Source organism: Spodoptera frugiperda, chromosome 13 (assembly GCF_023101765.2).
Source record: "Spodoptera frugiperda isolate SF20-4 chromosome 13, AGI-APGP_CSIRO_Sfru_2.0, whole genome shotgun sequence".
Classification (NCBI taxonomy): Eukaryota; Metazoa; Arthropoda; class Insecta; order Lepidoptera; family Noctuidae; genus Spodoptera; species Spodoptera frugiperda.
In genome coordinates this window covers 1,542,238-1,562,434 of record NC_064224.1, presented here as the reverse complement: position 1 = coordinate 1,562,434, position 20,197 = coordinate 1,542,238, and the positions used below count along the sequence as shown (strand labels likewise).

Here is a 20,197-nt window from a genome sequence, read left to right as displayed (position 1 = left end):
ATTTATTCGGAAAATTACATACACAGTGGAACAGACAAAAATAATAATAAAAAAGATAAACATTACAAAATTTTAAATAACAATATTTAAGTACAAAACAGGTCTCCGACCATATCTATTTGTGGTAGCACTCAACGCCAAAGATACCACGTTACCGATACTCGAACGTACCTCGACAAAGATAATTTGAAAATTAACCAAAAATGTCTAACACCACGAAATACAGCTAGTTTCTGTATTCCATGAATAACACATTTTTACCCGAGATTCACCCACTAACGGACAACCACACGATAAAATAAAACATATTATATTATGATATAAAAAAGTCCAAATATAAAAATTTCAACGGAACCGTCAGTAGAAAAGTTCAACTCACGCTTTTGAAGGATTTCTTTTCTTTCTTTCTTTCTTTCCGTATTTCTTAGATAAGTATTTTGCGAGGGAGAGGGACGTATAATCTCCCTCTCATTATGATAGCTTCAAGAGGTGTTTTGACGTCTATATTGAGATCATTGAGTTACTAGCGTTTCTTCTGAATAATATTATTGTTGCTCGAGATATTATACCCAGCTTGTTATAACTGGATGGGGTAAGCAGGAGAGTTCTAGTTTTTTTTTCTTCAGTTTTCTATTTAATAAAAGATATAGCACTATGATTTTCTCCTGTGTCGTCGGTGCGTTTACAAACATACAAGTTTACATACACATAACAGACTCAAAACAAGAATGTATGCATTATACAAAGGGTTGCTTCGGGCAGTTGCACAGCAGTCCCTGATTAACTTATACTTAAAATAAGTTTTCCGAAATCCATTTTCCTTTCCTTTATGAAAAACTTAGTTTTTAAAGTTTTAATTAGTTTTAATCTTTTGCTCGTTTTCCACCTATTCCATAAAAAAAAGTTTTATGTTCAAATTTCACACGATTCTATTAAAGGGAAGACTTACAAACGAGTGAACTATTTAATTTATTTTGCCAACTTATATAAAGTTATTAATTCTCAGTAGTTTGATTTTATGAAGTCGTCCAACACTTACATCATAAAGTTTCTAAGTAAAACAATTTAGAAATCAAGTATTATGTAACATAGAAATAGTATTCACGCCTGTTGTACCTATAGTGATAGACAGAGGAGCCCATGTTCATCATTTACTTAAGATATGTGCTACGGATGCGTGCTATGGATACGTGCTATGGATGCGTACTACGGATGGCTTCCCTACTATCGATACATCGCATACTCGAAAATAATAAGATATAGAAGAGTCTAAATACGGTTATATCTATTATTTAGCATGTTCTTTACTCCCATCTACAACTTAACAAAACAAAGCCTACTCAATAATCTTTGCAAACCGAAATATGACTTACTCAAACATTTATAGGAAAATAAAAGAATCTACCATTTTCATATTTCAAACATTCCATTCTCCATAAACCTCTTGAAGCGGCAAGCACCCAATATTTTCCATCTTCACTCTACAAATCATTCAATCGTTCGTTCACTCGGTCTTTATGCCGTCGAAGCGTACAACGCATTCATTCCTTTTGAAGTGCAACGCAAAGGACCCAGCGACGTCAAACGTATTGATCGAGTGTACCTATGTGTGCGTGAACCGCCATTGCGACCACCATAACTTGAGCTCCGTAATGTACAGACTTCCGTTTGTTTAACACGTTTTCACACAACAAAGGACGCGAGGTAGGTCAACGTATAATGGTTTATGTTGTGTGTGTTATCGCGTGGTAGTAATTCATTTTATAGATTCCAACTATGTTATTGTAATGGAAAATTAATTATTGTTGGAGGTTTATTTACTGGTATGTTTAGGGTCACGGTCACGCTATATTCTTGATAATGCGAAAGTTTTTGGTCGTGGGTTAAACGTTAAACGTTTGCAAGACAGTGAATCTTAAAGGGTTTTTTTTTATTGGGAAAATCATATAATGACTTCTCTCTTCCCATGGGCGAGGCGAGAGAGTGTCAGACTCTTACTGATTAAAAACCATCCCGTTTCTACTGCTTTTCGAGCCGGAGCCCCGGTAAACCGCTAGGTAGTCCGCAGCTCCGGATCAATCTTAAAGGGGATACGTAGTATTTAAATCACACAACTTGAAATTCTGCAGACTCTATATGGGTTTAAACACATTGATAACATTAAAAAGCAAACACGGCCTGCCTAGATCCTAGATCTACTCACATGGTTAATAATTGGCGAAATAAAATTCTGATGGATCACAGAATTTCGGACGAGCGGTGGGCAAAACTCACTACTGAGTGGAGCCCACTCAACGTCAATTTTTTTTTTTTTTTTACATTTAATGGGTCGACGTTTGGCCGCTATCTCACCTGATGGTAAGTGATGATGCGGCCTACGGTGGAGCACGTCTGCCCATAAGCAACCTATTCACTCGAACCTTGAAGAGACCCAAGTTATACCCATCAGGAAACACAGACTCCGGCAAGGAGTTCCACTCCCTAGCAGTTCGCACAAGGAAGCTTGAAGCTTCAATACACATCGAGGCAGACCCAGAAGTAGATGGAACTCGATGACTATGATAAGAATCAGACAACTCTAAACGCCGTAACTCTCTCGTACGCCGTCTAAAGGTCCGGAACACTTTTTTTTTTGACGGGGGAAAATTAACCAATGACTTCTCTCGCCTTGGGCGAGACGAGAGGGAGTGTCAGACTCTTACTGACTAAAAACGGGTGTTTTAATCAGTAAGAGTCTTCCTTCAAAACCTGCTTGGGCATTATGGAATACCCTGTTATGTAGAGGAGGCCTAATAGCCAACAGTAAAATATCATAACTGTTGTCGCTAATGATTTTTAGTGACTACAGACAAATCGTTCGATCCATTTGAAATAGTCACGGATTAAACAAAGTATGGATAGGTATCAGTGACTCCATTTTATGTATTCCCGTCGCGATTCGTACGGCTTCCTATTGTAAAAGCAATCGATTTGGGCTGACTTACAATGTGATACCGTAAATCCTTATCCTGCTGACTTTTGGTCGAGGGACCTTATTGAGCATTGAGCTAGTGATACTTTTTCTCAGATCGTTATGTTTTATACAAAATTGGATGTCGGGTTTTTATTACGTTGGTGTATCGTGGTTGGTGAAACGATTTTCGAGTTGGATTTTTTGGTTTCGATTCTTGAATCGATTGTTGGTCAAAGCTGCTACAGTATATTATATATTATTGTGAATTTTCACATATCTTTACTAAATATTCAACTCTGTGTCAAAGGCTATAAGTTTGAATTCGGCTGGTGATAGCTTTTAATTGATATTCACTCATTACTTTCTTTTAAAAATAACGTTGTGAAATGAGTCTCTTCAATACGAGTATTCAGTGACAGCATATTTCAATCATCATTATTTTAAAAGAATTAATAATATAGCTCGATCATGATTCATATGATATTACTGATCTATCTACAACAGACACGCCTAAAATTATAACTACCCCAAAATACATATAGCCTAAATATAATGCTACAGTTTATAAGTAAGTAAATGTTTTTATAATTTTGATTTTAACCTTGAACTCGCTGTTAACATCGTTTATCAAAGGCAAGTTTCAGGTTTCGAAGCTTTTAAATTCTGACTAACATAATATTTACTGTCAGTCGATATTTTTGTTTATTGTTAGTGAATGACTAATTTACGAGATTTTAAAAACAATATCGAACCGGGAATTAAGTAGAGTATTATAATAACAATATTATACACAAAAAGGAAGAAGTCAAATGCTGTCAATACATTTAATGTTTTTATGGTATAGGCCGGTGAACGGGCAGACAGATCGCTTGATGGTAAGCAATCGCCGCCGTCCATGGGCACCACATTAGAGGCTTTAAAAAAAATTGCCGGCCTATTGGGAAGTAGGAATTTAAGGGTTGTTGAGGAATAAGGAATTGGGAAGGGGAATAAATGCTCCTCCGGTAACGCTAGCGTTGTTTCACGTCGGTTTTCTGTGAGGCCGTGATATCACTGCGGTTGAGCCATGCTTCGGCACGATCCATTCGTGCCGAAGCATGGCTCTCCCACACTTAATATATCATATTAACATTTCAAATAACATACAAATAGTGGATAGCTTTTTGAAATATAATAACGAAAAATATTGAAATAATATTTTATATCAACATAAGCCCGGATATTTAATAATTGAATAAATATAAAATGAACATTTCAGTTCAAATGCACACGGCATTAAAAGTTAACATTCGACACACGATGTCATTTAATTTCAGCAATACGCAATTTATTTGTTTCAGTACTATTTATTCGTTTCGATAAATTATTCCGAGTATTTTGCATTAATTAATTAATTTTAATTCCTGTTTAATTATGTTTTAATTGTGTATAAGTTGCTTTAATTGGTGGTCTACCGTTGTAACTTTAGAATTAAATAAATAAAGTGAATGTTTTGCATATTGAAGCAATTTTAGAGTTATTAATTTTTGTGAGGAGGTCTTTCCTTCTCGGGTTTGACCCGGTGCAAATGAACACAATGAGTTATTCATTTGTGAAGTTCATTACTACATATTATGTACACTATGGGCATAATACACATTACTGGGCTATTTACGTTTTTTCGAAAATTTCTCAGTAGTAGCACGAAGTCTGGAATTGTGCCCAGTATATGGCTATAGGCTCACCCCCTGTTACATGGGACTTATAATACTAATGGTGAAAAGTGGGTGTACATTGTATAGCACCTCTGCCTACAGGCGTGACGTTGTGTTCAATTATTAAAGTACATGATTTCATGATACTTATTGTTAATTAGGGGTAGGTTCCTAAATTTTATTTTAATGCCCGTTTGTTGATTATGTTAAAACATTAGACACTTATTTTTAACTTTCTTACAAAATTACATACTTTCGATTAGTACAGTTTGCTCAGTTATTCACATAGTTAGGTATATTAATGTTTACATAGTTATACATATAAAAATGCCGGGAGTATGAACCACAAATTAATGTCAGAGTGCAAAAGATATTTATATGAGAACGATGTGTCTTAAAAACTTCTTTATATATTTATAATCAGTAATTTAAACATACCTATAGTGATTGTTAAAATTGTTACAAATTGTTGGTAAGATAATTCAAATATTATTTTTACTTTATTTGTACTACGACATTTAGGTACTCATACAATTTTTTATAAAAAAACATTAACTATAAACCGGACTCCATGGTTTCCGCGTACGGATGGGCTTAACATTTAGCGGGTTCGATTCCATCGCAGCAAGCAATTTACAATCAGCTCAGCTCAGCAAAAAAGGTCTGACATTGTATGTCAAATTCTATGTTTATAAACGCACCCACAACACAGGAAAAATCCTAGTTGTGTAACTTTAAAAAAAATGCTAAGCAAACAAATACACATAGATCTTTTACTGAATATTCCAACAGAAAGACTCATAAAAAAAAAACAAAACAGTTCAATTCCCCAACACCTACTCCTTGATCAAACCAAGAGAACATTCTCATTAGCTCACAAAATCCCACTAACGAACCTTACACATTTCCCATTCAGAAACAAAAAAACACACGATAAAACAAACACACACACACAAGGCAACGTTTGCACAAATCAACGCCAGAAATCCATAAAACCAAACAGTACACGTCTGGCCAAAAATAACTGGAACATGATCAACAAAAATATCTTTAATGTGTAGTACGTGAATATGTCCAATGAACCTGGCATTTGCAAATACATTGTTTGGTTGTAGGGTAGTGGAACACTGGGTGGTTGTATCAGGGCCGGATTGAACGTAGACAGCGCCCTAGGCAAGCACTTCATATGCTTGCTGCTAATTAATGCTAATTATTGTTTTACGCGCCGATGAGTAATTTTTATTTCAATATCCGTCTTGTAGATTATTTAAAAACACATGTATTTTCTATTTTCTTACAGAAACAAATACTTTCGAAGATACATCGTGTGACGTCACTTCTAGGTACATTTTATACGCAGAAATGACGTATTTGCTTCCACTCCTAAACTTTGATTCGTGATCTAATTGTTGTTATCTTATGTAACAAAATAAAAAATACGCGTTAAACATTTTTTCATTACCTAACTGACGGACTAAATAGATTTTTAATTTTCATACCCCGTCGCCATCCCAATTGGGTACACATGTCTCGCGGCGTCTTTCTACAACCTGGCGCCCTTTTTTTAAGGGGACAAAATCATCCAATGACTTCTCCTACCTTGGGCGAGGCGAGAGGGAGTATCAAGCTCTTAACTAAAAACTACCCCGTTCCTACTTTTGCATTTCGAGCCGGTGAACCCGCTAGGTAGTCCGCAGCTCCGGAACCTGGCGCCCTAGGGACGCGCCTAGTTTGCGTTACGTAAAATACGGCCCTGGTTTGTATGTTTGTACAGTCAATACGGTGAACTGGAGTCGTTTTTCTGCACGACAGTGTACTCGAGGGCCCGGTGTACGTGAAATTTTAATGTACACACGTATCGCTAATGTGCTGACATGTTGCGTCGGCTGTTGTTTGAAATGAAACCGTGTTTATGTAGCTGTTTCATAATTTATTCACTTCAACGTCTCAGGTATTCAGCTGGGATGTGTTTTGTTAAATTTAAGACAGTTGTATTACATGCAAATCGTTATTTTGTCTGTATTTAGTACTACTTTTTTAGTCGGATGACCAGTGCTTTTTTAACCATATTTTTTATGGTAAACGAGCAGACGGATCACCTGATGGTAAGCAATTACCGCCGCCCATGGACTCCCGAAACACCAGAGGCGTTACAAGTGCTTTGCAGGCCTTTTGGGGATTAGGAATTTCAAATTTAAAGCGTTGTTTGGGAATCGGGGATTGGGAAGGGGGTAATAGGGCCTTCGGTAACCTCACTCACACAACGAAACACAATACAAGCGTTGTTTCAAGTTGGTTTTCTGTGAGGCCGTGGTATCACTCCGGTCGAGCCGGCCCATTCGTGCCGAAGCATGGTTCTCCTACACCATATAACCCACTCTGGCACAAACTGCAACATAAATATAATATAAATGCTAAGCGTACCCTATAAATGTCCGCCAGTGTACAACCTAACTCTCTACAAGATCTCTCCCCTGAGACGTGTAGCGATACCGTACAAGCTCCGCGCTATCATGAGGCCCGGAGGTCAAGTAATGCCCTCTTATCTTAACTGAGGAGGGTCTACAAATCGCTGCTCAAAATCATATTTTGTTTTTTATTTTAGACGTTGTTTTAGATAGGTTGTTTGGTGATATGAATGTTGAATCATAATCTAATTATAATGTTGAATAATATTAACAAACTAGCTGACCCAGCGAACTTCGTACCGCTTTCGCGTAGCAATGATGCTCTACTTTATTTTGTATAGCTGAGTTATGTATGAGTCCCTAATCAAATTGAATTGGAATCTATAAATATCCTCCATATAAAAATGAATCCATAATTTCCTGATCTCACTATACCTGAAAAGGACTTTACTAATTTAAAAAAAAAAACAAAATATATTTTCATAATAGTGTTTATTTCATAGGATTCAATCATTTCACTGTCCTGCAGGCTCTGATGACAATTTTGTGATTATCTGATGGCATGCGGTCTAATGCATTTGTGAATGTCTAATGCATCGGTCTAATGCAACTAATTTATTGTGTTGAAGGAAAAATGTTTGAAGTTGTTCATCACAATGGATCTCTTTACTGAGTTGTTGTGTGCGCAACGACTTCTCTTGCTGAATTGTCCATAAAATATATTTGCAAAAATGTATAGTCTTCAACAGGCACTGGCAATAAGGAACCTGTTTGATGATATATTTGAATCCCTGAATCTGAAAGAATATAAATATGTATACAGGTAATTGTATAGCAAATTGTACCACCATGTGGCTCGCAAAATACTGCCACAATACTTTACATCATTTCAAATTAAAACTACTTTTAACCTCGACATTAAACAGCCTTCCACAGCAGCTTTAGTTTACCAAGAACATCTTGCTCATGCCACTATAAAATACAACATGTTATAAATGTTGCTGATTAAGTCTTCGGATTATAGACTATTATTATGTATTTGATTTATTGTTTACAAAATAAACACATCACTGACTCGACATATTTTGCACCAGCTACATGGTTTTAAAACTAAAAAAAAAACGTTTGCCATTATACTTACTTACTAAAAGTAGGCAAAAAATTGTCTCGTATAACTTTTGTTGCCCCAAATGATGTCATTTGAAAGCAATTATTGTACTGCTGGATATGAGTCAAAAAATGAACCAATGAATGTAGTGGCTCTGGTGGCGGTACCAATGGCGTCAATTTGACTTGGCCGCTGGCGCAACACAACCCAGAGGCTTCATTTTTAATTTCAATCCCAATGTGGACACACAATGTTCATTAGTCTTATAACTGAATGCAGCTTTGTGGGGATCAAACACAACATTTCTATCTTGATATCTATTCAGTTCAAGTTCATTTCGCGCTTCGCGTTGCCGATCAGTTTAATTTGCTCTTATATTTCTTTGACTTGCCGTATTTCGAGTTCTGCGGCCTAAGCTTGTACGTCTGGTTGGTAGCATTGTTAAAAAAGAAATTCCAACTGAAAATAAAAAGCTCTCATACATTTTCTGCATAACCGTGTATACCAAATTGTAGTATTGTGTAGTCACCAAAAGTTACTAAAAATCAATAATGAAGATGTGAACTTACCTTGATTAACACACACTTATTAGCAAATAAAAATCTTCTTAGTCTTTAAAACTCGAAGAAATATTAAGATAATCTCTCAGAAATATTGAAAAATATACATTTAATTTTGCATATTTTAAAAAACGCGCAATACGAATGTCAATGTCATTCACACCAATAGACTATATTGAAAGAGCATCGTTTGTTCGAAAACGTGAATAGAAAATTCGGTTTTGTGGGGCTTAGTATATTGTAATGTAATTTATATGGAAAATGAATAAATAAATAAATAAATAAATAAACTTTAATTTACACAAAATAAATTTCTGAACACACGCGTAACTGTTGATAATTTGTCATTATTTCTGAACGCACGCATAATTAATATTTGAGGAATTTCTATTAATGCTTAATGCACTTGTCAACATTTTCAATAGATTAAAAAAAATACAGACAATTGTTTATTCACCCTTTTCATAGTTTATGCATAAATGTCAATTATTATTTACAGAATTTGAATTTAGAAACAACAAATATTTGACATGTACAAATGAAAATTTATCGAATCTAGCTTTTGCCCGCGACTTCGTCCGCGTAGTGGTGTTAGTGGTCAAAATGCTGCCGTATGTCATCTAAAATGTGAATTACTTGAGAATATGTTACTGTTAGCATTTTTAAAGATATGTATTCCAAAGAAACCACGACCGCCGATTCATCATTTTATAATCATGATGAAAAGTAGCCAAGGTTATCTATATTATTATCCTTTAATTTCCTATATATTGCCTATCAATAAAAAAATACATTGTTTCGTTGTTATATTCCAAAAAAAAAACATTCGTGCAAGCGTAAACTCAACACAAACAGGATTACTTTCGCATTCGTAACATTACTATGGTAGTAGGGATATTGGCGATGTAAATAAGTATATGTGTGTGTATTTAAATAAGAATCGAACGCGAGCAACGCCACAGGCAACGTATTAACGAAAATGACGAATTTTCAAGCAAACATTAATCTCCTCTATCAAACATACTACGCCTTCTACCCTTTTTATTAAAAAGTAGCCTATGTTCTTTCGCTCCTCATTAAGTGTCTAAATACAAAAGTTCACTGTTACAGCTTTAAAAATGACGAATTTCCATATGACCATTCATCCCCTATTTTTACCCACTCTCCCCTATTTTTTTGCAATAAAAAGTAGACCATGTTCTTTCGTTCCTCATTAAGTATCTAAATACAAAGTTTTACTGTTACAGCTTTTAAAAAGACGAATTTCCATATGACCATTTATCCCTTATTTTTACCCACTATTTTTCTCCGCTATTTTTTTTGCAATAAAAAGTATCAAGGTCTATTCTATCTCAGTACTAAATTCCATCAAAATCGGTTCACTGGTTTAGGCTTGAAAGCGTAATTACAGACAGACAGAGTTACTTTCGCATTTATAATATTAGTAGGGATTCTGTGCTCCAAGTCTTATTCAATAGCATTTGTTTTTTAGTATCCAATAGCATTTATCCAACAATGAACTTTATCCAATAGCAATAAAGCTCAAATTGACTCTACGTATTAGTTAGAAAACGTTTGTATGGGATAAAGAAAAGGGCTGTTTTTGGGGCTTTTCCGTCAATTATTTGATATTTTCTCACCTTTTAAACCTTCCCTAGACCTCCACGAATAATTCAAGACCAAGATAAGATAAATCCGTTCAGCCGTTCTCGAGTTTTAGCGAGACAAAGGAACAGCAATTGATTTTTATATATATAGATAGAAGATAGATAGATAGATAGATAGATAGATAGATAGATAGATAGATAGATAGATAGATAGATAGATAGATAGATAGTTGTTTAGTACGCGACTCGTAACTGGTTATTATAATAAGACATACTTAATTAATTATTATATGTTATCGGCTTACTCACGTAACTATTTGACGAGGAACTCGACTAATTCCAAGCTTTGCTACTTTTTATATTTCTACTGATAGCAGCACGAAAGTCGCCGCGTCATGTGTCGCAGAATGCTGCTCATGGGCCTCTAGCATGGCTTGATATTAGTCGAGTTCCTCATCAAATAATTACGTGAGTAAGCCAAAAAGCAATAATAAATAATTTGGTTATATACCTAATGATTTTTCGTTGTGTTCGCTATGGTTAAGACCACGTTTTTATGAAAGAAAAATAAATAAAAATCATTACAAAAATCAAAACGAGTTAATATTATTTATGATCCAACTGCCTAAATATTTTAGCAAATTGGTGTAGTAGCTTGGAAAACTTCAGATATATTGACTTCACTGTCCCGTCAATAACGTGCCAGCCTCAGGAAATCAATCGATTCAAGAGTTAAACAGTTATCGAAATGATGGTGAGTTAAGGCAAAATGTCTTAAATTCTATTTAGTGTTCGTCTCTGGTACATGACAAATCGCCATTCTTCACTTAACATAATATATGCACCTCTGCCCGTCACCCCGAAGGAATAAAAGTCATGAAATTTTGATTACACCGACAAATCTACAATTGCTATTAAAATGTAGCTCACGTCAGAACCCCTACAAATCTTTAAGATTAATGGAAGGCTATGTAAAGCGACAGATCAAATCGATCTGATACTGTGAGCGAACAAGATTACTACCGTACGTCTTGTTAGAAGCTTAGGAGCGTGAGGTTTCTCTGATGATAATACACTGAGATAGATTACTTGGGACAAGCTTATTGGAAGCGGCTGCAGATGCGATAAGCGAGCAACTAATCTCAGACTCCATTGTCATAGCGGTTAAAGAATTACCCTATTATGTAATTAATTATGATCTTACGAAACTCGGTAATAATTTAAGTATGGAAGAGCCATGCTTCGGCACGAATGGGCCGGCTCGACCGCAGTGATACCACAGCCTTACAGAAAACTGGCGTGAAACAACGCTTGCGTTGTGTGAGTGAGGCCCAATCCCAGATTCCTCAACAACCCTTAAATTCCTAATACCCAAAAAGCCGGCAACGCACTTGTAACGCCTCTGGTATTTCAAGTGTTCATGGGCGGCGGCAATTGCTTACCATCACGTGATCGGCCAGCTCTTTTACTGGCTTATACCATAAAAAAGTTTGAATAGTGCCTGGTATGTTGCAATATTATCATCACCTGTAGGTATAACACTCATAGCTTTACTGGCAAAAAAACAAATGTAACGTTCTATAAAAGATATTTTTTTACGGAGAATAGAAAATGGAAGGAAAAGAGAAAAAGAAATAACACAAAGATTACATCCCCACATCACACGACACACTTCTGTCGTACCGCCCCACACGAGACGATTGATGTAACGTCACGACTCGACTTCCAGTCGCATTGTCTGTTCACACCCTTAGAGCGCTTGTCCATTGTTTCCGGCACATTTGTGCAGGTTGGAGTTAAAAACTTTCTACTACTCGGTCTCGTTGATTGAATGTGTAATCCCTTAACACATTGAACGCCATGGTGGTCACCGGTGATCGACATTAGCGTAGGATTTGCCTTCAACAGTTTTCTATTGGCAGTCAAAGACTTAATCGCCGACCCGGAGCGGACTGCCTGGCGGGTTACCAGGGCTCCGGTTCGAAAAGTAGGAGTAGGAACGGGATGGTTTTTAGTCGGTAAGAGTCTGACAATACCTCTCGCCTCGCTCAAGCCAGAAAAAGTCACTGGATGATTTTTCTACCTCAAAAAAAAAAGGACTTTAATCGGCTCTTACGACATCCATGGGATGAGTAGGGGTTCGTTATTGGGAAATGTATTGGACTTGCCGTCAACACGTGGCTTATTTGTCTTCCACAGTATTCTTAAATGTTTAACAACTGTAAATATTATTATCATTGCAGATCTAAAATGTGTGGAATATTACAATAATATTCATAAAAGAACAATGACATACCAATTTATGTTTTAGCCCTAGACAATAGGATACAATATCGGATTTCCTTATTGTGAACTTGTTTCTTAATAAAAGCATTGTAATTGTAATGCATTTGTTTGGGTGTTTTTATTTCTTTGTTAATTGATTTCAAATTAGAATCGTAAATTTCGTAATCTAAACATATAATAGTATGTTAGTACATACATATAGGACAATCTTACCAAAAATAAGTTTTGGTATGGATGTGTGTGTCTTACTTATGACTTTTATCGAATGTAGGTACAAGCTGATTTTTTACAGACATTTTTGAATGGAGCACATACGAACTTTTATGCCAAAAGAAGAATTGGGAAGACTGGAAAGAGGGGTAATTGGACCTCGAGTAACCTCACATACACAATGCAAGCGTTATTTCACGCGAGTTTTCTCTGAGACCGTGGTATCACTCCAATCGAGCCGACCCATTCGTGCCGAAGCATGGCTCTACCACACTTGTTAATATCATATTAATAATCGAATCGAAATGATTTATAACTGAAAATGTTCCATCAATTTGAATCGCTCCGCCCGCAATCCAAAAGTCAACGACCTCAGCAATGGTCGTCAGTGGAAAAGCGCGCAAAACGCGTCCTATCTTAGTGACGTCACTCCAGTGATTGATCGACCAAAGAAAATGCCATGTCATTCCTACGAACACAGTTCTGTATGGCAACTTTAGCTTTTTCAACGGGCAAATTGACATCGATATGCGAATTTCAACCTTTTGTATGTGGTGTAGAGATTTCTTTTGGGATTTAGTGAGCTGTTGATTTGTAACTTGTAGTTATTAATTTAATGAGTATTGATTTCTGCATTTTACGCGAAAGTATAGGTATTTAACAGATTAGAAATATTCCGGGATTGGGTAAATTGTTTATAGACTTAATCCGCTTCGTATTTACAATATATACTTGAATACTTGAACTATCATAATAACTAGATAATTTAAGTAACTACTTAACATTATTCTGAAAAAAAAAACTTAATCAACCCTTATACCCGCTGTCTTTGTTTATTATCTTTGCCCTTATACCTGCTGGTCAAATAGTCGCAAGCGTGCTCTACTACCGAAGTATAGGTATTGGGTTAAATTCCCGAATCGTTTCTGTTTACAGATCTACACCCAAAATATAAGGAAAATACATAAGCTTGTATTTTTAACTTCCAAGTCACACAATACAAACAAAAATCTTATAAAACAATATCTAGAGGTAATTGGTATCTATAAAAATGATCTTGATTCTATTATACCCTCTGTAGCCCAGCAATTTATCCAAACTGCCTCGTGACCTTTACATTTATTTACCCAATAAAATCCATATACAACATAAAGGCAGATAATTTGCCACTCGATAAACTCGCAAAATTTATTACGTTTACATTTTTACGAACAGATATATAATAAAATTATGATTTTTATCGTTAAAGGTAAAGGTACGCGTCCACAGGCCCGCATCGTACGCATCGCACACAACGGATTTTAGTTTGTCTTGTATAGAAACTCATACAACTGCGTCCACTAATCCACATCGTACGGACCGCATCATCAGCAATGCCTACATGCGATGCGTACTGATGACGTCATACGGAATGCGAACTTCATAGGTCTGTAGACGCTTAAGGAAAGCGTTGACGTAAAATTTTTCAGACTGCGACAAAAAAATACCTGTATCGACAGCGTTCGGATTGCCGACGCGAGTATCAGCAATCAGATTGCTGATACCACTTTCACTCGGATTTTTTGGCATCGGCATTCCGTATAACGTCATCGGTACGCATGGCATGTAGTCGTTGCCGATGATGTGAGGATCAATGGACGCTGTTGTATGAGTTTTTATACAAGACAAACTAAAATCCGTTGCGTGCGATGCGTACAATGCGGGCCTGTGGACGCTTACCTTAAAAACGAAGCGAGTACCTACCAACTGTTGTTAGCGACGATTCCGTGTGTAATAATAATAAAAAAGGTTTTATACTGACTGAATGACGAGGTACCTTCGTCTTTTTCATTGAAGTGTTAAAAAATCGAAACGTCATGTCATTCTGATAACGCGACACGTGTAATTTGTAAAGATTAATTTCGTTATAGAAAATGTTAAATAAGATATGTACTTGTAATGAAATAGGTAGCGATTCTTTATAAATAATAACGTTTTTAATTTAAGTATTAAATGGCAAGGATAGACACTTAAGCGACACTTGTGTGCAACTGGATGCATGACCATGAAAGAAGCAAAAGAAGTATGTGTATGTATAAGCCTATAAGGTCGTAGGTAGCACTCTCACAGCTGGTTCCACTGATTCCGGAATCAGCTTGCACGAGATAGATGTATGTGCCAAATGATTTTCCGTTTTCCCACAATTCACTTGTATTTTTCTGAAATTTCTTTGCTATAAACCTTACAGAGCCCAAGACCTTTCCAACAAATGCAAAACCGTGGAAATCGGTTCTTGCGTTCTGGAGTTATAGCGTCAGGAAGAAAAACCCGACTTATTTTTATATTACAGAATACCAAATGTAACATTACCTACTGTCTCATCTCGTTGTCCTTATCTTACTCCTATAATAACCATCTCCATCTCTTTCTTTCCAGAGGATGAGAAGGCCTCGTCGACATCGATGGCTGACGGTGTCAGTATTCTTCATAGCATACTCCGTGTTCCAAGCTATCTACAGCCCATCAAACGCCTCGGAGCCTATCGACAAGCCAGCTGAGGACGTCCTCATAGGACCCACCAATAAACCCGAAGTTACTGCCAAACTTGGAACTACTATTGGTAAGGATATCACACTTCACACTAATATTATAAATGCGAAAGTTTGTTTGTTAGTTTGGATATTTGTCCGTCAGAAACTACTGAACGAATTTTGATGAAATTATGTATACAGACAGCGTGTGAGCTGACTTGGATTATAGGATACTTTTTTTCGATGGGAACGTGGGCGAAGCCGCTGGCAGTCTTTAAAAATTAGTTAAAATGTGACGCACAGCCAACTCAACCCGATTTTGTTACTCTCGTAGTTCATAGTTTGCACCCCGGTATATAAAATATATGGAGTCCTTGAGTAGTTCAACCTGTTCCTAAATAAATAATACCAAAGTGGTTTTTATCATCAGTTAATTTTTTCGGGTTCATTCCTTTACACAGACCTTAAAATAAACGAACAATCATACGCTTTACAGATGAGAGCCCACTATCCTCGGCCCCCAATACTCCACCATCGGAGAAGAAGACAGAAGAAGAGGAAGGTCCCCCGGCAGGCGGCAAGAAGGGCATGAAGGGGCTCGAAGAAGATGACGAGGCTGACAAGAAGGATCAAAAGGATGCCGGATATGTTGAGGTATGAAAAACTCTATGTATTTATCGTAAAATCTTATAGGCAATCGTCAAATTATGTCAAAGACGTAATTAGACATATAATATGTAATATGGCAATTTATGACTGCCTCGTTGTTCAAGTTGGAAGTGCAACTGCCGGGCAAAGGGTCTTGGGTTCGATTCCCGGGTCGGGCAAAGTATTACTGGGCAATTATGCCCAGTATATGGCAATAGGCTCTGCCCCTATTACGTGGGACTTATAACATAAATGGTGAAAAGTGGGTGTACATTGTACAGTGGCATTACGTGCCGTAATGTGCACCTCTGCCTACCGCATCGGGGATAAAAGGCGTGACGATGAATATGTTAATTTATATAGAAACACGATAAAGTTATGAAACGAACAAGATGATATCTATGTTTTAACTTAGGATAATGTATGCGGTACATAGAATATTAGAGTATGACGTCATAAATAACGTTTGCCCCTAAAGTACCGACCGTATATTTTAATTTAGTTGGACATTCTATCTGATAGGCAGAAATATCAATCTCATTCCCAATATGCTAACACTATTCTATTTTTGTTGCGAAAGTCACACGAAATTATTGCGACTCTTTTTCGTACATTTTCGCCCTGAAATACGCGAAAATGTCAGCGTCATGTAATGATAAAGCCTCGTCCCCACTAGGAACATTTGTCGCGCGATATGTGTCCCCAGAGACATCGGGCGATGTCGGACGACATTGCCGCGACATTGTTGACTGTGCGACAAAGAACAGTTTCAACAATAACATTAGAACTTAAGACGGGATACTTACCATGTTTATTTATGTCTATGAGTCAATTTATACTAGCGCAGAGTCGAAGCGCATTGAAGCGTCTTTCCAAACTGAACGTAACAAATTCAACCTTAACTCCATAGCGTAACGCACATATTACTTCTGAGATTATAAAAAGGCGCGTGCATTCGTCGAAATCCGTGCGTCTGCGCGCGAACAACGCACGACTCTGCGCTAGTATAAATTGACCCTAACTTAACCCTTACACTGTGGAGTTAAGGTTGAATTTGTTATTATATTCAGTTTTGGACAGATGCTTCTATGCGCTTTGACTCTGCGCTAGTATAAATCGACCCTATAAGTTTCCGGTATTTCAACAATATCGTCCGACGTCGTCCAACATCGCCCGACATCGCCCGATGTCGTCCGGAGACACATGTCGTTCGACAAATGTTCCTAGTGTAGACAAGGCTTTATGTACTTTCGTATAATAAGTAATTTTAATACGAAACACATCTCGTTTTGTAATCTGCCTTCAAGCTAAATTGTTTCGTGTATTTTAATATTTACTTTGAAATTTCGAAGACGGTAAAGTTTATGAACTCCCTCAGGTTAGAAGAAAGAGGTTCCGAAGGAAACTGTCGTTTATATTCAACAAATGTACCTACTGTAAGGTATACAGCCTATTTAAAGTACGGGTTATATGTAATTAGAAGTAAATATTAACTAATAATCACGGTTTACTCACGTATTAACACCTTGTATGTAACTGTATTCATTAGCAAATAAATCCTTTGACTTTGACTTTATTAATGGAGAAATGCTCTACTAGTTTCAAACCATCAACTGCACAGTTGGTGCGGTGGCTGGGCAACCGGCTGCCACGCAACGTATAGCGGGTTCAATTCCCGTACGGAGCAACTCTTTGTGTGATCCACAAATTGTTGTTTCTGGTCTGGGTGTCATGTATATGTGAACTTGTATGTTTGTAAACGCACCCACGGCACATGAGAAAATCCTAGTGTGGGGCAACGTTTAAAAAAAAGTTTCGAGTCACAGAGGGACTCTTCTTCAGTAGGCTACGCGACATCGCGGCGTCTGTGCACGCTGCTCTTGATGTAGTGACTCGAAACTAGTAGACTAGTTTCGAGTCACAGAGGGACTCTCTAGTAGAGAAACTCTCCAGTAGAAAAGCTCTAGCTTTTCTTCACTAATAATATATGCGTAAACCGTGATTTTTAGTTAATTTAATGTGTCTTACGATAGTTATTATAAAAAGAAAGTAAATATGTATTTAAAACTTCATTTGATTAAGTGGGAAAGTCAATTAAAGTAATTAATGAGTCGTCAGTATCATAATTTTAGTTACGACTACATAGTAAGTTTATAGTTACAGTATTTCTTTTCGACATTCCGTAAACAGAATCTTTGTGAATAAAATTATTAGAATAATTATTTACTGGTATTAGAGTAATATGTCTTCGTAATTTAGTTTTAATTGCATATAAGTCAGTATGTATGTACTTATGTTAAACAATCACCCAAAACGACTGAACGGATTTTAATAAATTCGACACAAAGATAGATGGCGCTACAACTTATATGTTCTTTTTATCTTTCTTTATACTAATCGAAAATCTTACTTCAGGACAGTGAAACGGAGGAAATGCGCGAGGAGGAGAGAGCGAACTGGAAATCGAACCCCACTGTAAAACCTTTGCGGGTCAACTGCTCGCCGCCTGCCATTGAACAGGTATGTTTATTTGATACATCAGAAAACGCACTATTTTGCCTTTATTTAACTTTTTTAGGGTTCCGTTAGCCAAATGGCAAAAAACGGAACCCTTATTGATTCGTCATGTCTGTCAAAGTCAAAGCATTTATTTCAATTAATCCTAAATAAGGCACTTTTGAAACGTCAAATTGAATTGTCCGTCAGTCTGTCTGTCAGTGAAGCTAGGCGCTCTCTGTCTGTTTCGGATTTTACATTCAATGAACGTTCAACAAACTACAAGATTGATTAATAATAATAATATTCTTCTATAATACTTAATATTATTAACGTGAAAGTTTATTTGTTTGGAGACAGGGTGTGATCTGATTTGGGTGATAGGATACTTTTTATCTTACGGTAACGCGGCCAAAACCGCTGACAGTAGAAGAAGCTATTTTATCATATTTGCACACGATTTTTTTTTTCGTGAAATTGTCTTTGTCAAAGTCAAAATCATTTATTTCAAATAGACCACGGAGACACTTTTGAACGTCAAACTGACAGAAAATACTTTGACTGAAAATAACGATGGAGTACCTCCTTCCCCCAAGCAATTGGCTTATCAACCATTTTGTTTTTTCCAGTTCCCAAAACCACTGATGGGCCAATCGGCCCGCAAGCACGGAGGGCTGATCATCCACATCTTGGTAGCTGTGTTCACGTTCATCGGATTGGCCATCGTATGCGACGAGTACTTCGTCTCCAGTCTTGATAGGATCTGTGAAGGTATATACTTGTAAATACGTACTTGTTTCGTATCAATTATACAACGTGTAACAAAAAGGGGTATACATATCAATTGCACGGTTTCTAGATAACATAACAAACGATACGGAAAAGGTTTTTAAACTCATGGTTTCATGGAACGAAGTTATGAATTTTTAGAACCGCGCCGCCGCGCGAATCAAAATTAGGTAGATAGGTACTAGGCGATCAAATTGACACAAGAAATGTTTCGTAATATTAGCGAGTGTTCCGTGTAGTTTATATGATTTGATGAAATCAAGAACCATGCGACACCAAGTACTTGGTACCAATTTTTTTATCAACGTATTTTAAGCTGAAACTTTGTGTAGTGATTCTATTCAACCTGTATTCATCAAGGCTTTTTGATGTATATGGGTATTTTGTTACACGTTGTATAAAAATGAGTCGGGTTTTCCTTCCTGTCGCTGTAACTCCAGAACACAGGTTTCGGGCTCCGTGAGTTTTATAGCAAAGAAAATACAGGAAAAAATCAAGAGAAAAGCAGGAAAACAGGGAAAATCATTAGTGGCGAAACAGAAATCGCCGGGTTTGCTAGTTATTTTATAAAAGTGGTGGCACAGAGCACAGTGTTTTAGAATCCCTTGGGGGAAGACATTTTTAGCTAATAGCGTATATCGATGTAGTTAGTCCTAATAACACAAATTGCAAAAGAAACCCCATGTCAATTATTTTTAGTTTTCGAGAAAAAAAATACTAAAGTTGCTAATTCGGAGTGTGGTTTAAATAGGTTTTTCTTTTATTTTTCTTTTATCTTTAAAATAAAGAGCAAAATTTAATATCCGGATTTTATCACATATATTTATGTGTTATTCAAGCTTTACAACAGGTATGAATTGTAAGTAAGTACAAAGATATTTGCAAAAAATCCAATTTTAGTTTCTATTTTTTATTTTTTTATTGACAT

At 36.6% G+C, this 20,197-nt stretch overlaps 1 protein-coding gene across 3 annotated transcripts in view; it reads left to right on the top strand.

The window, feature by feature from the left end:
- The window catches only part of LOC118270599 (probable sodium/potassium/calcium exchanger CG1090), a 59,035-nt gene that overhangs the window by 18,211 nt on the left and 20,627 nt on the right, over window positions 1-20,197 (top strand). For 2 of the 3 annotated variants that reach the window (XM_050698094.1, XM_050698093.1), the window contains exons 2-5: window positions 15,242-15,425; window positions 15,833-15,990; window positions 18,400-18,504; window positions 19,110-19,251. In XM_050698094.1, coding sequence (XP_050554051.1) covers window positions 15,242-15,425; window positions 15,833-15,990; window positions 18,400-18,504; window positions 19,110-19,251 — 589 coding nt within the window. Of the gene's footprint in view, window positions 1-5,019; window positions 5,120-15,241; window positions 15,426-15,832; window positions 15,991-18,399; window positions 18,505-19,109; window positions 19,252-20,197 lie in introns of those variants that run through there. The other variant, XM_050698095.1, reaches the window with a different exon arrangement.